At 40.6% G+C, this 17557-nt stretch overlaps 1 protein-coding gene across 1 annotated transcript in view; it reads left to right on the top strand.

Moving 5' to 3' along the window:
* The window catches only part of USH2A (usherin), an 829367-nt gene extending 817218 nt beyond the window's left edge, over window positions 1-12149 (top strand). Inside the window, exons 69-70 of the mRNA XM_028488076.1 lie at window positions 10214-10435; window positions 12060-12149. Of these exons, the coding sequence (XP_028343877.1) occupies window positions 10214-10435; window positions 12060-12149 (312 nt within the window). The remainder of the gene's footprint in view (window positions 1-10213; window positions 10436-12059) is intronic.
* Window positions 12150-17557: the final 5408 nt, after the last annotated feature.

Below are 17557 nucleotides of genomic sequence, written 5' to 3'. Positions count from 1 at the left end.
AAAGAAAGAAAGAAAGAGAGAGAGAGAGAGAGGGAGGGAGGGAGGGAGGGAGGGAGGGAGGGAGGGAGGGAGGGAGAGAGAGAGAGAGAGAAAGGGAAAGAAAGAGAGAGATAAAGAAAAGAAAGAAAGAAAGGTTATTAAAATACAAAATAAATAATTATTAAGAAAAAAAAATTTTTTAAGTAATAAAAAATAAATAAATAAATGGACAGACAGAACCCTAGGACAAATGGTAAAAGCAAAGCTATACAGACAGAATCACACACAGAAGCATACACATACACACTCACAAAAAGAGAAAAAGGGAGAAAATATATATGTATCATTGCTCCCAAAGATCACCTCCTCAATTTGGGTTGATTTGTTGTATATTCAGTTAATCCACAGATGCAGGGTACATCAAGTTAATTGTGGACATTTAATCCGCTGCTTCTTAGGCTGCTGGGAGAAATTTCCCTTTCTTTTCTTTGTTCGCACAGCTCTGGGGATTCAGCTTTCAATTTGGCCCTGCCTCTGCGTGTAGGTCGCCTGAGGGCGTCTGCTCTTCTCTCAGACAGGACGGGGTTAAAGGATCAGTTGGTTCGGGGGCTCTGGCTCACTCAGGCCAGCAGGAGGGCGGGGTACGGATGCAGCGCGAGCCTGCAGAGGCAGAGGCCAACGTGACGTTGCACCAACCTGAGGCGTGCCGTGCGTTCTCCCAGGAAGTTGTCCCTGGATCCCGGGTCCCTGGCAGTGGCGGACTGCACAGGCTCCCAGGAGGAGAGGTGTGGAGAGTGACCTGGGCTTGCACACAGGCTTCTTGGTGGCTGCAGCAGCAGCTGTAGCATCTCATGCCCGTCTCTGGTGTCTGCACTGATAGCTGTGGCTCACGCCCGTCTCTGGAGCTCCTTTAAGCAGCACTGTTAATCCCCTCTCCTCACGCACCAGGAAACAAAGAGGCAAGAAAAAGTCTGTTGCCTCTTCGGCAGCTCCAGACTTTTTCCCGGGCTCCCTCCTGGCCAGCCGTGGCGCACTAGCCCCCTTCAGGCTGTGTTCACGCCTCCAACCCTATTCCTCTCCCTGGGATCCTACCTCCTAAGACTGAGTCTCAGCTCACAGCCCCCTCCCGCCCCAGCGGGTGAGCAGACAAGCCTCTCGGGCTGGTGAGTGCTGGTCGCATTGATCCTGTGTGCAGGAGTCTCTCCGCTTTGCCCTCTGCACCCCTGTTGCTGCGCTCTCCTCCATGGCTATGAAGCTCCCCCCTCCGCCACCCGCAGTCCCCGCCCGCGAAGGGGCTTCTAGTGTGTGGAAACCTTTCCTCCTTCACAGCTCCCTCCCCAAGGTGCAGGTCCCATCCCTATTCTTTGTCTCTGTTTTTTCTTTGTTCTATTACCCTACCCAGGGACGTGGGGAGTTTCTTGCCTTTTGGGAGGTCTCAGGTCTTCTGCCAGCGTTCAGTATGTGTTCTTTAGGAGTTGTTCCACATGTAGATGTATTTCTGTTGTATTTGTGGGGAGGAAGTTGATTTCCACATCTTACTCTTCCGCCATCTTGAAGCTCCTCCCTGCTGTGTTGGGTCTTCGTTGCTGCGACTGGGCTTTCTCTATTTGCGGTGAGCAGGGACTACTCGTCGTTGCAGTGCGTGGGCTTCTCATTTCGGTGGCTTCTCTTGTTGTAGAGCATGGTCTCTAGGTGTGCAGGCTTCAGGAGTTGTGGCATGTGGGCTCAGTAGTTGTGGCTTGCGGGCTGTAGAGTGCAGCCTCGGTAGTTGCAGCGCATGGGCTTAGTTGCTCCGCGGCGTGTGGGATCTTGCAGGACAAGGGCTTTAACCCGTGTCCCCTGCGTTGGCAGGCAGATACTTAACCACTGCGCCACCAGGGAAGTCCCTTAAACTGTCCTCATTTCTTTTCATTCGTTTTTCTTTATTCTGTTCTACAGCAGTGATTTCCACTATTCTGCTTTTGAGCTCACGTATCCAATCTTCTGCCTCATTCATTCTGCTATTGATTCTTTCTAGTGTATTTTTCATTTCAGTTATTGTATGTTCAACTTTGTTTGTTCTTTAGATCTTCTAGTTCTTTGTTAAACATTTCTTGTAACTTCTCAGTCTGTTTCTCCATTTTCTTCTGAGATCTTGGATCATCTTTACTGTCATTACTCTGAAGTCTTTTTTTGGATAGATTGACTAGCTCCACTTCACTTAGTTGTTCTTCTGGGGTTTTATTTTGTTCCTTCATCTGGAACATATTCCTCTGCCAACCTAGTTTGTCTAACTTTCTGTGTTTGCGGTCCCACAAGCTGCAGGATTGTAGTTTCTCTTGCTTCTGGTGTCTGTCCCCTGGTGAGTGAGGCTGGTCTAACAGGCTTGTGCAGGCTTCCTGGTGGGAGAGACTGGTGCCTGCCTACTGGTGGGTGGAGCTGGGTCTTGTCCCTCTGTTGGGCAGGGCCATATCCACAGGTGTGTTTAGAGGTGGCTGTGGACTGAGGAAGACTTTAAACAGCCTGTCTGCTGATGGGTGAGGCTGTGTTCCTGCCCTGTTGGTTGTTTGGCCTGAGGCGACCCAGCACTGGAGCCTGCAGGCTGTTGGGTGTGGCCAGTTCTTGGCATCAAAATGGAGGCCTGCAGACGGCTCATACCAATAAGTGCTCCCCAGTACCTTGACACCAGTGTCCTTGTCCCTGCAGTGAGACACAGTTGCCCCCCTACCTCTCCAGGAGACCCTCGCAGACCAGCAGGTAGGTCTGACCCAGGCTTCTGTGAAGTCACTGCTTTTTCCCTGGGTCCCAGGGTGCACAAGACCTTGTGTGTGCCCTCCAAGAGTGGAGTTTATGGTTCCTCCAGTCCTATGGAATTCCTGTGATCAAGTCCCACTGACCTTCAAAATCAAGTGCTCTGGGGGCTGCTCCTCCTGATGTGAAACCCCCAGACTGGGCAGCATGACATAGGCTCAGAGCTCTCACTCCTGTAGGAGACCCTCTGTGATATAATTATTTTCCAGTTTGTGTGTCGCCCACCTGGCAGGTACGGGATTTGATTGTATCATGAATGCACCCCCTCCTACCATCTCATTGTGTCTTCTTTGTACATAGAATATCTTTTTTGTTAGGTTCTGGTCTTTTTTGTCGACGGTTGTTCAGCAGTTAGTTGTGATTTTGGTGTTTTCTTGAGAAGAAGTGAACTCAGGTCCTTCTACTCTGCCATCTTGTCCTCCACCCAGGCATCTATTTCATTCTTTTCTATGGCTCAGTAATATTCCATTGTATAAATACACCACATCTCCCTTATCCATGAATCTGTCAATCTGTCAGTGGATGTTTAGGTTGTTTCCATGTCTTGGTTATTGTGAATAGTGCTGCTATGAACATAGGGGTGCATGTATCTTTTTTAATTATAATTTTGTCTGGATAGATGTCCAGGAGTGAGATTGCTGGATCATATAGCAACTCTATTTTTAGCTTTTTGAGGAACCTCCATACTGTTTTCTGTATTGGCTGCACCAATTGACATTCCCACCAACAGTGTAGGAGCATTCCCTTTTCTCCACAACCCCCTCCAGCATTTGTTATTTGCAGTGTTTTTTTTGTTTTTTGGGTTTTTTTGCGGTACACGGGCCTGTCACTGCTGTGGCCTCTCCCGTTGCGGAGCACAGGCTCCAGATGCGCAGGCTCAGAGGCCATGGCTCACAGGCCCAGCCACTCCGTGGCATGTGGGATCTTCCTGGACTGGGGCACGAACCCACATCCCCTGCATCGGCAGGCGGACTCTTAACCACTGCGCCACCAGGGAAGCCCGTCTGTAGATTTTTTTAATGATGACCATTCTGATTGGTGTGAGGTGGTACCTCGTTGTAGTTTTGATTTGCATTTCTCTAATAATTAGCGATGATGAGCATCTTTTCATGTGCCTATTGACCATCTGTATGTCTTCTTTGGAGAAATGTATATTTAGGTATTTTGCCCATTTTTTAATTGTGTTGTTTGTTTGTTTTGTTGTTATTGAGTTGTATGAGCTGTTTGTATATTTCAAAAATTAAGCCCTTTATTGGTTACATCATTTGCAAATATTTTCTCACAGTCTGTAGGTTCTCTCCATTTGGTTTATGGTTTCCTTTGCTGTCAAAAGCTGATAAGTTTGATTATGTCCCATTTGTTTATTTTTGTTTTTTTTTTTTATTGCCTTGGGAGACTGACCTATGAAAATGGTTTGATTTATGTCAGAGACTGTTTTGCCTATGCTCTTTTCTAAGAGTTTTATGATGTCATGTCTTATATTTGTCTTTAAGCCATTTTGATTTTATTTTTGTGCATGGTGTGAAGGTATGTTCTAACTTCATTGATTTGCAGGTGGCTGTCCAACTCTCCCAACACCACTTACTGAAGAGACTTTCTTTTCCCCATTGTATGTTCTTTCCTCCTTTGTTGATAATTAATTGTCCATAGATGTGTGAGTTTATTTTGTAGCTCTTCTATTCCATTGATCCATGTGTCTTTTTTCTGCCAATACCACACTGTTTTGATAACTGTAGCTTTGCAATATTGTCTGAAGTCTTGGAGGGTTATGCCTCCTGCTTTGTTCTTTTTCCTGAGAATTGCTTTGGCAATTCTGGGTCTTTTTAGGTTCCATACAAATTTTAGTGTTATTTGTTCTAGTTCTGTAAAAAATGTCATGGATAATCTGATAGGGGTCGCATTAAATCTATAGATTGCTTTGGATAGTATGGCCATTTTAACAATATTAATTCTTCCAATCCAAGAGCATGGGATATCTTTCCATTTCTTTTTATCATCTTCAGTTTCCTTTACTGATGTTTTGTAGTTCTCAGCATATAAGTATTTCACCTTCTTGGTGAGTTTTATTCCTAAGTATTTTATTTTATTTTATTTTTTGATGCAACTTTAAAGGGTATTGTTTGTCTACATTCCCTTTCTGATATTTCATTGTTTGTATAAAGAAATGCAACCGATATCTTGTATCCTGCTACTTTGCTGAATTTATCAGTTCTAGTAGTTTTTGTCTGGAGTCTTTAGGGTTTTCTCTATGTAGTATCATGTCATCTGCATATAATGACAATTTTACCTCTTCCCTACCAATCTGAACACATTTTATTTCTTTTTCTTGTCTAATTGCTGTGGCTAGGACTTCCAATACTATGTTGAATAGAAGTGTTGACCATGGGCATCCTTGTCTTGTTCCAGATTTTAGCAGGAACGCTTTCAGCTTTTCACCATTGAGTATTATATTGGCTATGGGTTTGTCATAAATAGCTTTTATTATGTTGAGATATGTTCCCTCTCTATCCACTTTTTTAAGGGTTTTTATCATGAATCGATGTTGAATTTTATCAAATGCTTTTTCTGCATCTACTTAGATGATCATGCGGTGTTTGTCTTTTTTTTTGATGTGGTGCATTACATTGATTGATTTACATATGTCAAATCATCATTGTGACCCTGGGATGAATCCAGGTTGGTTGTGGTGTATGATCTTTTTTATGTATTGTTCGATTTGGTTTGCTAATATTTTGATGAGAATTTTTGCATCCATATTCATCAAAGATATTGGCCTGTAATTTTCTTTTTTGGTGGTGTCATTATCTTGTTTTGGTATCAGGGTGATGGTGATTTCATGGAATGTCTTTGGGAGTGTTCCCTCCTCTTCAGTCTTTTGGAAGAGTTTGAGAAGGATTGGTGTAAGTTCTTTGTATGTTTGGTAGAATTTGCCTGTGAAGCCATCTGGTCTGGGACTTTTGTTTGTCAGGAGTATTTTTATTACAAATTCTATTTCATTTCTAGTGCCTGGTCTTTTCAAGTTATCTATTTCTTCTTCATTCATTTTTGGTGGACTGTATGTTTCTAGAAACTTGTCCATTTCTACTAGGTCGTCAAATTTGTTGGCATATAATTGTTCATAGTATTCTCTTATGGTTTTTTGTATCTCTGCAGTATAAGTTGTGCTTCCTCCTCTTTCTTTTCTTATTTTATTTGAGTCTTTTCTCTTTTCTTCTTGGTGAGCCTAGCCAGAGGTTTGTCAATTATGTTTACCCTTTCAAAGAACCAGCTCTTGGTTTTATTGATTTTTTTCTATTGTTTTTTTAATCTCTATTTTATTTATTTCCTTGCTGATCTTTATTACTTCCTTCCTTCTTTCTGCTGACTTTAGCTTTTGTTTATTCTTTTTTTTTCTAATTCTTTTAGGTGGTGGGTTAGGTTTCTTTCAACTTTTCTTGTTTTATGAAGAAGGCCTATATCACTATGAACTTCTCTCTAAGAACTTCTTTTGCTGCATCCCATAGATTTTGCATAGTTGTGTTTTCATTGTCATTTGCCTCAAGGTATTTTTAAATTTTTTCTTCGTTTTCATTGTTGGCCCATTGGCCTTTTAATAGCATGTTGTTTAGTCTTCATGTAATTGTTTTTCTTTTTTCCTCATTTCTTTTTCTGTGGTTGATTTCTAGTTTCATGCCATTGTGGCCAGAAAAGATGCTTGAAATAATTTCTATACTCTTAAATTTGTTGACTGTTTTTTGCCCTTGTATGTGGTCAATCCTAAGCAATGTTCCATGTGCACTTGAAAAGAATGTGTATTCTGCCTTTTTTAGATGTAATGTCCTGAAAATATCAATTAAGTCTAACTGTTCTATTGTATCATTTCAGAGCTGTTGCCTTATTGATTTTCTGTCTAAAAAGTCTTTCCATTGATGTGAGTGGGGTGTTAAAGTCTCCTAGTATTATTGTATTCCCATCAGTTTCTTTCTTTATGTCTTAGTATTTGTTTTATGGTTGATTTCTAGTTTCATGCCATTGTGGCCAGAAAAGATGCTTGAAATAATTTCTATACTCTTAAATTTGTTGACTGTTTTTTGCCCTTGTATGTGGTCAATCCTAAGCAATGTTCCATGTGCACTTGAAAAGAATGTGTATTCTGCCTTTTTTAGATGTAATGTCCTGAAAATATCAATTAAGTCTAACTGTTCTATTGTATCATTTCAGAGCTCTGTTGCCTTATTGATTTTCTGTCTAAAAAATCTTTCCATTGATGTGAGTGGGGTGTTAAAGTCTCCTAGTATTATTGTATTCCCATCAGTTTCTTTCTTTATGTCTTATTTGTTTTATGTATTTGAGTCCTCCTATACTGTATGCATATATGTTGACAAGTGTAATATCCTCTTATATTGATCCCTTTACAATTATGTAGTGTCCTTCTTTATCTTTCTTTTTAGATTTTGTTTTAATGTCTATTTTGTTTGATATGAGTATTGCAACCCCCACTTTCTTGTCATTTCTGTTTGCGTGAAATATCTTTTTGCATTCCCTCACTTTCCACCTATGTGTGTCCTTTGCCCAAACGTGGGTCTCTTGTAGGCAGCATATTGTAGGCTCTTGTTTTTTATCCAATCTGCTACTCTATGTCTTTTGATTGGAGCATTTTGTCCATTGACATTTAAGATAATTATTGATATTTTATTGCAATTTTAAACCTTGTTTTCCCATTGATATTGTATTTCTTCTTTGTCTCTTTCTTTTTCTTTTGTTTTTCCTTTTGTGGTTTGATGATTTTCTTTTGTATTATTCTTGTGTTCTTTTTGGTTTTTGTGAATTTATTGTATGTTTTTTATTTCTGGTTACCTTGTTTTTCAAGTATATTAGCCCCTTCCTATATCTACTGGTTTTAGACTGGTAGTCATGTAGTCTCAAACACATTCTGGAAAAAAAAATCTACATTTTCATACTCTTCTTTCCCACATTTTATGGTTTTGCTGCCTTCTTTTACATCTTCATGTTCATCCTTTTTTCATCCTTTTGGTTATCATCACTTTCACAGAAATTTTTTCTTTTAATATGTGTACTGGCTTATTTAAGTGATTTAGTTTCAAACTGAGATTTTCTGTTTCCTATAGATTCTTGCTTCTTTTCTATTTAGAGAAGACGTTTTGATATTTCCTTCAGGATAGGCTTAGTATTGCTGTATTTTTTTAGTTTTCGCTTGTTTGAGAAATTCTTTATCTCTACTTCTATTCCAAATGATAAGCTTGCAGGCTACAGTATCCTAGGTTACATATTTTTCCCTTTCAGGACTTTGAATATATCTTGCCACTCCCTTCTGGCCTGCAACATTTCTGTAGAGAAAGCAACTGATAGCTTTATGGAGGTTTGCTTGTAATTAACTTTGTTTTTCTCTTGCTGCCTTTAGATATTTAGCAGGCCTCCTCTTTGCTCTGTGGTTGTCACTGCCCTGTCAGGGGCAGAGTCTGCTCCTGAGTTGTTGGAGTAGAAGCCCTCAGAACGGTTTCTGAGCTGCAGTGTGAGGTAGACAGGAGTGGAGTGTTCCCACTGGGAGAGGGGCCACTAAGTCTTCCTTTGCCAGAGCTGTCTACCAGGGAGTGTGCTCTGTGGTGTCACCTGTGCAGGCTCACAAAGTACACTGTGGTTGGCACTGCCCTCGGCACCACCTCCACTGTGGGAATTCAGGCAGTTGGCCCTGTTGTCCCTCAGGCACTGTTTTCACAAAGCCACCGTTTTCACAAAGCCACCGTTTTCACAAAGCCACCAGCACAGATCCTTAGGTGCTGATCCACTGAAGGTGGGTACCAGGACCACAGTAGTCACACACCTGGACCTGCCATGGGAGCTATGGAAGCATCCCAGACCCCAGCCCCGCCTCCAAGTGCATGTGACCACAAAGCCCACAGCTGCTGAGGCCGGACTTGTCTGAGCCGTGGAAGCACCCACTGTCCTGCTCCCAGAGCTCATAGAGGCAGCAGGGAGAAAGAGGCTGTTATGGCAGGCTTCACCCCTCCCTTCACACGCCCTTTAGCAATGGCACTTTGCCTCTATGGCAGGCCCAGGCTTCTTCTGCGTACACCCCAGTTGTGGCCCATACCACACTCCAGCCCCTTCAGGCTGTCTCCATGCCGCCAACCCCAGTCCTCTCCCCGGGTCTGTCCTCTGAAGCCTGAGTTTCAGCACCCAGCCCCTGCACATAACCAGTAGGCATGCATCTTGGGCTGGAGACTGCAACAAGGTAGCACCGATCCTGTGTGCCCATCTCTCTCTGTTCTGCCTGCTGCCAACCAGTTGTTGCACTCTCTTCCGAGCCTCTGAAGCTCCCTTTCTGTCCCAGCTGATCTCCCCACCAGTGAAGGTACTTCCTAGGATGTAGGAACGTTTCCTCTTTCACAGCTCCCTCCCAGGGGCGCAGGCCCATCCCAATTTATTTTTTTTTCTTTTGCCCTACGCAGTTATGTGGAGTTCTTTCTTGCACTTCTGGGTGTCTGATATCTATTGCCCTAGTTCAGTAGGGTATTACGTGAGAATTATTCTACATGTAGATGTATTTGTGGGAGGAGGTGAGCTCCACGTCCTTCTAGTCTGCCATCTTGACTCCTCCCTCCAAAGAATGTGTTGTAAAAATGTTCCAAACACTGATACCCCACTTTTGTTTTCAGTTTGACTCCGTGGCTGATGTATCTGATGTGTCGAGCAGTGTTACCCTAAAAAGTTACACCATGCACTTTGAGGTACCTCTATGTGCTGCATGAGTGCACGATCTTTGCATGGTGTGTTGATGGCACAGTGAAAAGCAGAACACTTCACTGATTGGTTAAATCAGAACCCTCAGATGATTAGAGCAGCTACACTTCCTAATGGCACATTCTAGCTCCTAATCATAGAGTGCCTTTGTCTTTCGGATGTCTTTGTGTGTCCTCTTTATTTTGGAGGCTGGAATGCTATAACAAGCGGAACAGTGTGGAATGAGAAAAGAGGGAGGGAGGAGTCAGGTTCCCTACATAAATCCAGGAATTTTAAAGTGAAATACAACGGTGCTCACTTAGTGACTGACCATGAGAGAACATTGCTAACTTTGCTCTGGGGAAGGGCTGTTCTCAAGAAGGAGGCTCTGTGCTGACGCCCGTGAAGAGACTACCTTGCTAACCCGACCCCTCACCCTACTGCTTTGCGATGCAGCAGCCCTAGTCCACAGGGAACAATAGCCAAAGCACCAGTATGTGAGCTCTTGGGGCACTAAGAATGCTGGCCATCTAACGTGACCATCAGCTTATTATCTCACCTTTACCAAGAATCCAGGGGCCACAGGATTCCAGATGAGCTAAGTTCCACAGGAAGAGATGGGGACAGCGTTCCCTTCACTGATGACATGTGACACATGATTTTCTATCCTACTTCAAGACTATTTTCTTTAGACCTTAGTCACCAACAGTAACTTTGTTTTCAGGGCTTAGCTGATACCAAAATCCCCCGGTCTGGGACGCCTGTGAGTATTAGAAGCAACCGGAGCCTATCTGTACTGCGCATCCCAAGTCAGAGCCAAGTCAGCCAGACCTATGCCCAAGGCTCTCTCCACCGCAGCGTCAGTCAACTCATGGACATTCAAGACAAGAAGGTCTTGATTGACGACTCGCTGTGGGAAACCATCATGGGCCATGATAGCGGACTGGTGAGTCAGTTTCCTCATCCAGCGCCTTTGCTAAACATTCCAGAAGTATATTGATAAAGAGGTGGCATGGAGCTTCCCGTACCTCATTGAAGGATGGCCGCACAGCACTCACTGCATCCTTCTGACCGTTTACCCAATTATTTTGCAACAACTTGTTTACCTGCTTGATGAGCAGGGTAGAAACTTTGTCTTGTTCTTCTGGCACACAAGAGATGCTCAAAAAATAAATTCATGCATAAGTGAATAGACAAACAGGCTCTACTTCATTATCTTGGCAGAACATGACTGAAAACATTGGAACTGGCCTAAAAGAGGCATAAAGTACAAGCACCTGTTTCACTAAAGAAAAAAGAAAAAAGAAAAGGAAGTGTGTTTTCCTTCTGTTCTATGGTTAGAGGAGAAAAAGAGTCTCTCAAAAGGATCAATAGTTTCTTTCCAAGAAACTCAGAAAATTATGATAAATAAGGGCATTACTATTTATGAACTTTGTTTTTCACAATTTCAGTCCAGGGGGTACAAAAGAGTTAATGTCATCATTATGTGATATTTATTTTGAGCCCCTAGTGGCTGAAATGAGTAAAGTCCTAGAGTTTTTAGCAAGCATCACACTTCATTGTGCCAACTACCTACATGTCTGAGGGAGTACCATTCCTTTGGAAGAGTTGGATAATAAACAGATGGCCAACTAAGAACTTAGCCCCTCTGCTTACTGCTCTGAGCCAGAAGTCATCACCTGCATTTCTGTCAACCATCTGCTTCTGCATTTGGACTCTCACTCACCTCTCTCTCCCCACTTCTCACTTTTCCTTCACTGAAAAGTTGACGACTTCCATGAAACCTTTCTTAACTAATGGCAAGGAATAGAGCAAGTTTCCCAGCTCCAGGTTCCAATCACAACAAAAAATAAAATTTACAGTCCTGGTTTGCTCCGAATGATGATAAATAATAAGCATTTAAAAATCATGGGCCTGTTTGAAGTTGTTACGACTATTGAATTCCATGATTCCATTCTGGATCTAAAGTTTCTAAATATCAGGAATAATTATATTAGGTTGAAACATAAATAATTGTTAACTGATCATATTTGACATGAAAAATGGCAGTTTCATATAGTTCAACATAATACATTGAGGGCTTAGATGAATGTGTGCCCTTACCCAAGAACACACAGCTAGTAATTTTTTCGTGGAATTGGGATCTTAGAAACATTGTCTGATTACACTGCCCCCATTCTTCACTATTATACTATATTGCCCTTTTTGCTTACTTTTGACCATACTGGTAATAGGCAGTATGCAAAGCGATTCAGTGAAAGCTTTTCAAGATGCCCATACTCCGCAAATTATCTGTTCATTATAACATTATAATCAATATTACTGGCCCTATTCAATAAATATAAAATACAGTAAGAGAGTGAGACACAATGGAGCATGACAGCTTGCATTCTGGCTCTTCTAATTTTGAACTAAATCATATAAAACGTCCCCACTTTACAGATGAGGAAACTGAGGCTTGAAAGGTTAAGATATGGTACAATGTAACGCTCACATGATATATTAATACATTTTGCATAAGACTATTGCCAGCAAACATCCTAACCAGTGATGACTGGTGTCTTTTTCAGTATGTGGATGAAGAGGACCTGATGAATGCCATCAAGGGTTTCAGCTCTATGACTAAGGAACACACCACATTCACCGACACCCACCTGTAAAGGATGGAAACCTGTAAGATATAAAGCTGGATGAGGGCTCCACACCCCATCCCCACTGGGTTATCATACATCATAAATGCTAAAAAGCCATTGCTTGTTATCCTATAATCCTTTAAAGAAACAAGGAGTGTTTTTGAAATTGTTCCTCCCTAATAGAGGTCTAAGAACTATTATTTTTCTGGCTGTCTGAAATGTGGGGTTTCTGAAATTTTATGTCTGTATGAAAATACTTATTTTGCTCTCCTTATTTTGTGGAAGCTAAATAAGCATATAACTTTTACTTGGCTCATTTGGCAGTGACACCATTGTTTAAATGAATAATCAGTGGCAATTTCAAGTTGGCCCACAGTTGCTACCGGTAAGTGAAGTTACTAATTTAAAAACTAAGGATTCTTCTGAGGGGATGTCATTGCTGCTTCTTTGAGCAGCACGGCACTGCTTCTGCTTTCATTCCCCGATTTCCATGAAAGTTGACATGATCCTGTGAGGAACAGTTCTAATAATAGCTGCAAAATCAAGTCCCAATTTCAGATCAAGCTGAAACACTTAAGAGAAAAACAAACTCTGCATTCAGGCTACACATTTGGCTGTAGGTTCTATTTGATTACAATGTTTAGGGATAAATATTTACCAAACCACATAAACTTGTAAATCAATGTCCGTTCTTACATTTATGAATCTTCTAAAAAAACTAAGGAATAAACAGCTAATTTATAGATTTCAAGGAGAAAAATGAAGGGTTTTGACAGATATTTTACATAGTTTTGAAACTCCAGTCAGTACTTTACATAAAATTCTCTCAATTCACTGCATACCCAGGAATATTGACATCTTCAACTTGGCACATTTCACATGGAAACTACTGTTTTATTTGCATTTTTTTAACTAGCCTACGTGAAATTAAAAAAGGAAAAATTTTGTGTTCCTTCCAGCCTTGAAATTATAAAATTAACATTTATATGTAAATACAGGATTGCATATATGAATATATATCATATATCTGTACTATAGCCCTTCATTTCAGAGAACTACTAGAATCATTACGAGCAGATGATATTTAACAGTACCAATTTCCATGGGTCAAAAGTTTTTGCTATTTACTCTATTTGGATTATAAAGCTATTGGTAAGTCCTACATCAAGAAGCATTTTTTTCCCCAAGTCAACATAAAATGCCATGTATTTAAGTTTGTTCTTTGCGGAAAACAATGGAAGAAAACCCCTTCTTCATTCCTAAAGGTCTTAATGACTCCAGGAAGTTATTTTGAATACGTATGTCTAAAACACAACTGTCGGACATATTCTGTGAATTACATTCAGAAATAGGTGGATTTCCCCAAAGCTGAGATGGCAAAAACTTGTAAAACAAGGAATAACCTTACTTACTCTTCCTGAAAATGATGAATTACCCTAAATGTCCAACAGTCAAAGATCATGAACTTTGGGGGTACTGAGACTTTATCCAAATCTGCAGAAGAGCAGCTCCTCAGAATGACCAACTCCTGGACAAGCCTTGCCAACCTTAAGTGTCAAAAGCACAGACCAGTATTAAGCAGAAGTTCTGCCCCCTTGTTAGAAATGCTGCCAGCAAACGAATCTGAAATAATTGTGCACATTTGGCAGTGGATGTTCAAATTATATTTTTTCCTCGCCAAAAGTTTTATACTTTCTGAAATGGAAACAGGATTGGCTAATTTAGTTTACAGGTTTTAATTCCCACTTGTTGATTCAGTCTTAGCTATTTAAAGCTAGCACAAATGAGCCTTGGCCAAGGCTGAGTTTCTGATGCATGTGAGCTACTTAAAGTATATACAGAAAAGTGTTCCTTCCCAGTCCTGTGCTTGCATCCTTATCCTTGGTCTACTCCTCTGCAAATATGATTGGCTAGTCATGGGTGGATTCAGGAGAATGAGCACATCCTCACTGTTGAAAAATTAACTAGACACCATTATCACATTCTAAAGCTTCAAAGGAACATAAAAAGAAAATTGCAGGGGGTTTTATCTTAAGTTTTTCTCTACTTAATCATCTATTTAGACATCCGGTTATTGCATGAATTCGTTTAGCTGAATCATTTACATTTTGATCCCATGGCCCAGAGTGGACAGAAGCCTGCACAGCTTCCACCCAAAAGGTCACCCTTGTAACACTCTGAACTCTACTTGTATTTACTTCAGAGACGCCCAAGATGTTGTCTTGCTACTTTAAGTGGTAATGTGTGCCAAGCCCCTTTTCAACAGTTGGACTCACCCCTGGAGATTCTGATTCAGTTGGTCTCGGGTGGTGCTGAGGCATCAGTACCTTTAAAAGCCTCCAGATATTCCTAATGTTGAGAACCAGTTTTCTAAAGAACCTGGAAGAATACATGCTGTGCACAGGGACTCCAGTACTCACCCACTTCTCCTTTAGAGACTACAACAGGTGGCTTTCTCTAAATCTGACTCGTGTCCCCTCACTTGAAGAGGCCACATACTCAGCTTAAATTTTAATAACTGCTTTGTTATGCCTGATATTAACTGTTTGATAAGAGTACACACCTATGCTTTTATAAGCTCTACCAAGAATTGTATTTATAGATTACCTATTGCCATTTCTACTAAATGGAAAACCTAAATATGAATCTGTTATGGTACCTTATGCTGATCTAAAAACCATGTTGGCATCAATATAATTCAATCTGAACAACCTGTAAATAAAACATAGGCCAGGTGGAATAATTCAGTGAGAAGGAATTAATTATGTTACACATGAATAGTTTATTTCCAATGCACAAATATCATGTAAATTAATCTAAAGACGGTTTGCTTAATAAATATTTAAATGTGGGCCAAGTTTAATATATTTATGAAAAAATACTAACAGCTCTGAGTTGTATTTACAGTTTACACATAAATGATAATGGTGAGCCCATTTAAGAAAAAAGGATGTTCTGAATAATCTCTCAACCATCGATGAATTAGATGAACATTAGAATCAACTGTAACACTTTGTTTCAAAACATGAGTCCCAACCACCAGAGATTCAAATTTAGCAGGTAACCTCAGGTGACTCTGATATAGAAGCCTGGATGAGAAAGCCAGGAAAAGACTGCAGGCTACTGAAACAGATGCGGGTTCACAAGGTGGCTCAGTAGCTAAGGAGCCTTATGGTGAAATTATTTATCCTCAGTGGGTCTTGGTGATCTCATTTTGAATGAGGATAACAATACTTATCCTAGTGATATGAAAATACTTGAGTGTTGTTTTGAAGTAATTTCAGAATTCCTGGAAAAACTTTTCATCATGAGAATTATAATTCTGTTGTTTTTCATCAATCACATGAAGTATATACATATTTCATTTTTTTTCCTCAATGTATTTGTTTTTTGAAGTTTTTTCTTGTAGTTCATTTCTAATCTCATAGTGTTGTGGTCAGAAAAGATACTTATGACTTCAATTTTTAAAAATTTACCGAGGCTTGCTTTGTGGCCCAGCATGTGATCTATCCTGGAGAATGTTCCATGTGCACTTGAGAAGAATGTGTACTTTGCTGTTTTTGGATGGAATGCTCTATAAATATCAATTAAGTCCATCTGGTCTAATGCATCATTTAAGGCCTGTGTTTCTTATTGCTTTTCTGTCTGGATGATTTGTCCATTTAGGTAAGTGGGGTGTTCAATTCCCCTGTTAATTATTGCGTTACTGTCGATTTCTCCTTTTATGTTTGTTAACATTTGCCCCATATATTGAAGGGCTCCTGTGTTGGGTGCACATATGTTTACAATTGTTGTATCTTCTTGGAATCATCCCTTGATCATTATGTAGTGTCCTTCGTTGTCTCTTGTAACAGTCTTTATTTTAAAGTCTATTTTTCTGATATGAGTATTGCTACTCCTGCTTTCTTTTTTTTTGTTTGTTTTGTTTTTTTTTGTGGTATGCGGACCTCTCACTGTTGTGGCCTCTCCCGTTGGGGAGCACAGGTTCCGGACGCGCAGGCTCAGCGGCCATGGCTCACGGGCCCAGCCGCTCCGCGGCATGTGGGATCTTCCCGGACCGGGGCACGAACCCGTATCCCCTGCATCGGCAGACGGGCTCTCAACAACTGCGCCACCAGGGAAGCCCTACTCCTGCTTTCTTTTGATTTCCATTTGCATAGAATACTTTTCCAACCCCTCACTTTCAGTCTATGTGTCTCTAGAACTGAAGTGGGTCTCTTGTAGACAGCATATATACAGGTCTTGTGCCAGTCTATGTCTTTTGGTTGGAGCATTTACTCCATTTATATTTGAGGTAATTTTCTATATGTATATTCTTACTGCCATTTTGTTAATTGTTTTGGACTTGTTTTTGTAGATCTTTTTTCTTCCTTTCCTCTTTTGTCTCCTTGTGATTTAATGACTATCTTTAGTGTTGTGTTTGGATTTCTTTTTCATGTGTATATTATAGATTTTTCTTTGGTGGTTACCATGAGGTTTTGATATAGCAGTCTATATATATGTACATGATTGTTTTAAGTTGATCTCTTAATTTCAAATGCATTGCCAATATCCTGCACTTGTACTCTCATTCTCTCACGATTACTGGTTTTGATGTTTTATCTGTGTGAGTGATTTCCTACCTTTACTATATTTTTGCCTTTACCGGTGAGCTTTCCCATTTCATAATTTTCTTGTTTCTAGTTGTGGCCTTTCTTTTCCACTTACAGAAGTTCCTTTAGCATTTGTTGTAAAGCTGGTTTGGTGGTGCTGAATTCTTTTAGCTTTTGCTTGTCTGTAAAGCTTTTTACTTCTCTGTCAAATATGAAGAAGAGCATTGCTGGGTAGAGTATTCTTGGTTGTAGGTTTTCCCCTTTCATCACTTTAAATATATTGTACCTTCTGGCCTGCAGAGTTTCCACTGAAAACTCAGTTGATAGTCTTATGGGGATTCCCTTGTATGTTATTTGTTGCTTTCCCTTTGTTGCTTTTAACATTTTTTTTTTTGTCTTTCAATTTTATCAATTTGATTACTGTGTGTCTCAGCATGTTCCTCCTTGGGTTTATCTTTTATGGCACCCTCTGTGCTGGGTGACTGCTTCCTTTCCCATGTTCGGGAAGTTTTCATCTATTATCTCTTCAAATATTTTCTCAGGCCCTTTCCCTCTTCTCCTTCTGGGACCCCTATGATGCAAATATTGGTGCATTTAATGTTGTCCCAGAAGTCTCTTAGACTGTCCTCTTTTCATTTTATTTATTCTGTTCCACAGCAGTGATTTCCACCATTCTGCCTTCCAGCTCACTTATCTGTTCTTCTGTCTCATTTATTCTGCTATTGATTCCTTCTAATCCATCTGTTTATTCTTTAGATTTTTCTAGCTCTTTGTTAAACATTTCTTGTGTCTTCTTGGTCTGTGCCTCCATTCTTTTCCTGAGTTCTTGGATCATCTTTACAA

Source organism: Physeter macrocephalus, chromosome 4, assembly GCF_002837175.3.
Source record: "Physeter macrocephalus isolate SW-GA chromosome 4, ASM283717v5, whole genome shotgun sequence".
In the NCBI taxonomy this organism is placed as follows: domain Eukaryota; kingdom Metazoa; phylum Chordata; class Mammalia; order Artiodactyla; family Physeteridae; genus Physeter; species Physeter macrocephalus.
This window is presented reverse-complemented; position numbering and strand designations above follow the sequence as displayed.